This window comes from Phalaenopsis equestris, unplaced genomic scaffold (assembly GCF_001263595.1).
Source record: "Phalaenopsis equestris unplaced genomic scaffold, ASM126359v1 Scaffold000402, whole genome shotgun sequence".
NCBI classification, from domain to species: Eukaryota; Viridiplantae; Streptophyta; class Magnoliopsida; order Asparagales; family Orchidaceae; genus Phalaenopsis; species Phalaenopsis equestris.
The window spans coordinates 431,674-432,719 of record NW_018164844.1 but is presented as its reverse complement, the minus strand read 5'-3'; the positions used below and the strand labels follow the sequence as shown (position 1 = coordinate 432,719).

Sequence of the window (1,046 nt, the reverse complement as noted above, 5' to 3'; positions counted from 1 at the left end):
ACGCAATTGCACGAAATAAGCTGCCCCAAATGGGCCCTTAGATATAAATATGAGACTCAATAGGATGTAATGAAGAAAAATGATTCATTTAGCCGATCCTATTTAGTAGGATAAATATTTTTTATTGCTACAGTTGTATACTACTCATTAAAGTGCAAGTGCTAAAATCTCAGCAGATAAAATCTGAAGTCACAATAAGCACAGTAATTGGGCACATATGAACATCTACTAGTCATAAGGTGTACAGTCTAACATACCAACTTTTGACTCGAGCAGCCCAAGCAAAAGAACATGACCGTTGTCTGCCTTTCTGCCGAATCAAGAAATCATTATTAAAAGACTTTCTGAATTGGATTTTCAGCAAACAATGATAAATCAGAAAAGATACGGCATATCGATGATATCATTCACCAATAACCCCCAAAACATTTACAATTTAGTAAAAAAGAGAACTCATCTGTCCCCCTTTTACCAAATATCGCATCATAAAAACCTACAACAGAGCAAAAGACCCACTGTGCTCTTCATAAGCAGAGTTCGTCCTCATTCTCCAGCTCTCAGGCTACTGCTGCACTTCTAGCTTGGCGAGAAAGAGAGAGATGGGAGAGGTAGACTGCAAGAAGCCGAAAGTGGTGATCGTCGGAGCCGGAATGGCTGGCCTAGCCGCCGCGCGGCGTCTCCACGTCTGCGCCGGCGATTTCCTCGACCTGGTTGTTGTTGAGGCAGGCGACCGAATCGGCGGCCGCATCCTCACCTCTGAGTTCTCCGGCGCTTGTGTCGAGATGGGCGCCACTTGGATTCACGGCATTGAAAGGAGTCCAGTCTACGAAATCGCTAGGAAAGCCGGAGCTCTAATCCCGGACCGCCGAGAGAAGGACGGCGAGTCCTTCTTCCCATGGGAACGCATGGATGGTTTTCCTTCCGATACCCTAACCATAGCAGAGGGGGGCCAAGTTATGGACCCCTCTCTTCTCCGCCGCATCTCCGCCCTCTTCTCGGACCTCAAATCTCTGATCGTCTCCGGCGAGACTGCCGCCGCTACGCAA

General features: G+C 47.3%; 1 protein-coding gene across 2 annotated transcripts in view; it reads left to right on the top strand.

Annotated features, from left to right (window-relative positions):
• The first annotated feature begins 213 nt into the window (after window positions 1-213).
• LOC110026874 (probable polyamine oxidase 5) overlaps window positions 214-1,046 on the top strand; it is a 2,310-nt gene continuing 1,477 nt past the window's right edge. Inside the window, exon 1 of one of the 2 annotated variants that reach the window (XM_020728065.1) lies at window positions 214-1,032. In XM_020728065.1, the coding sequence (XP_020583724.1) occupies window positions 600-1,032 (433 nt within the window). In that variant the 5' untranslated portion in view covers window positions 214-599. Of the gene's footprint in view, window positions 1,039-1,046 lie in introns of both variants that reach the window. The other variant, XM_020728064.1, reaches the window with a different exon arrangement.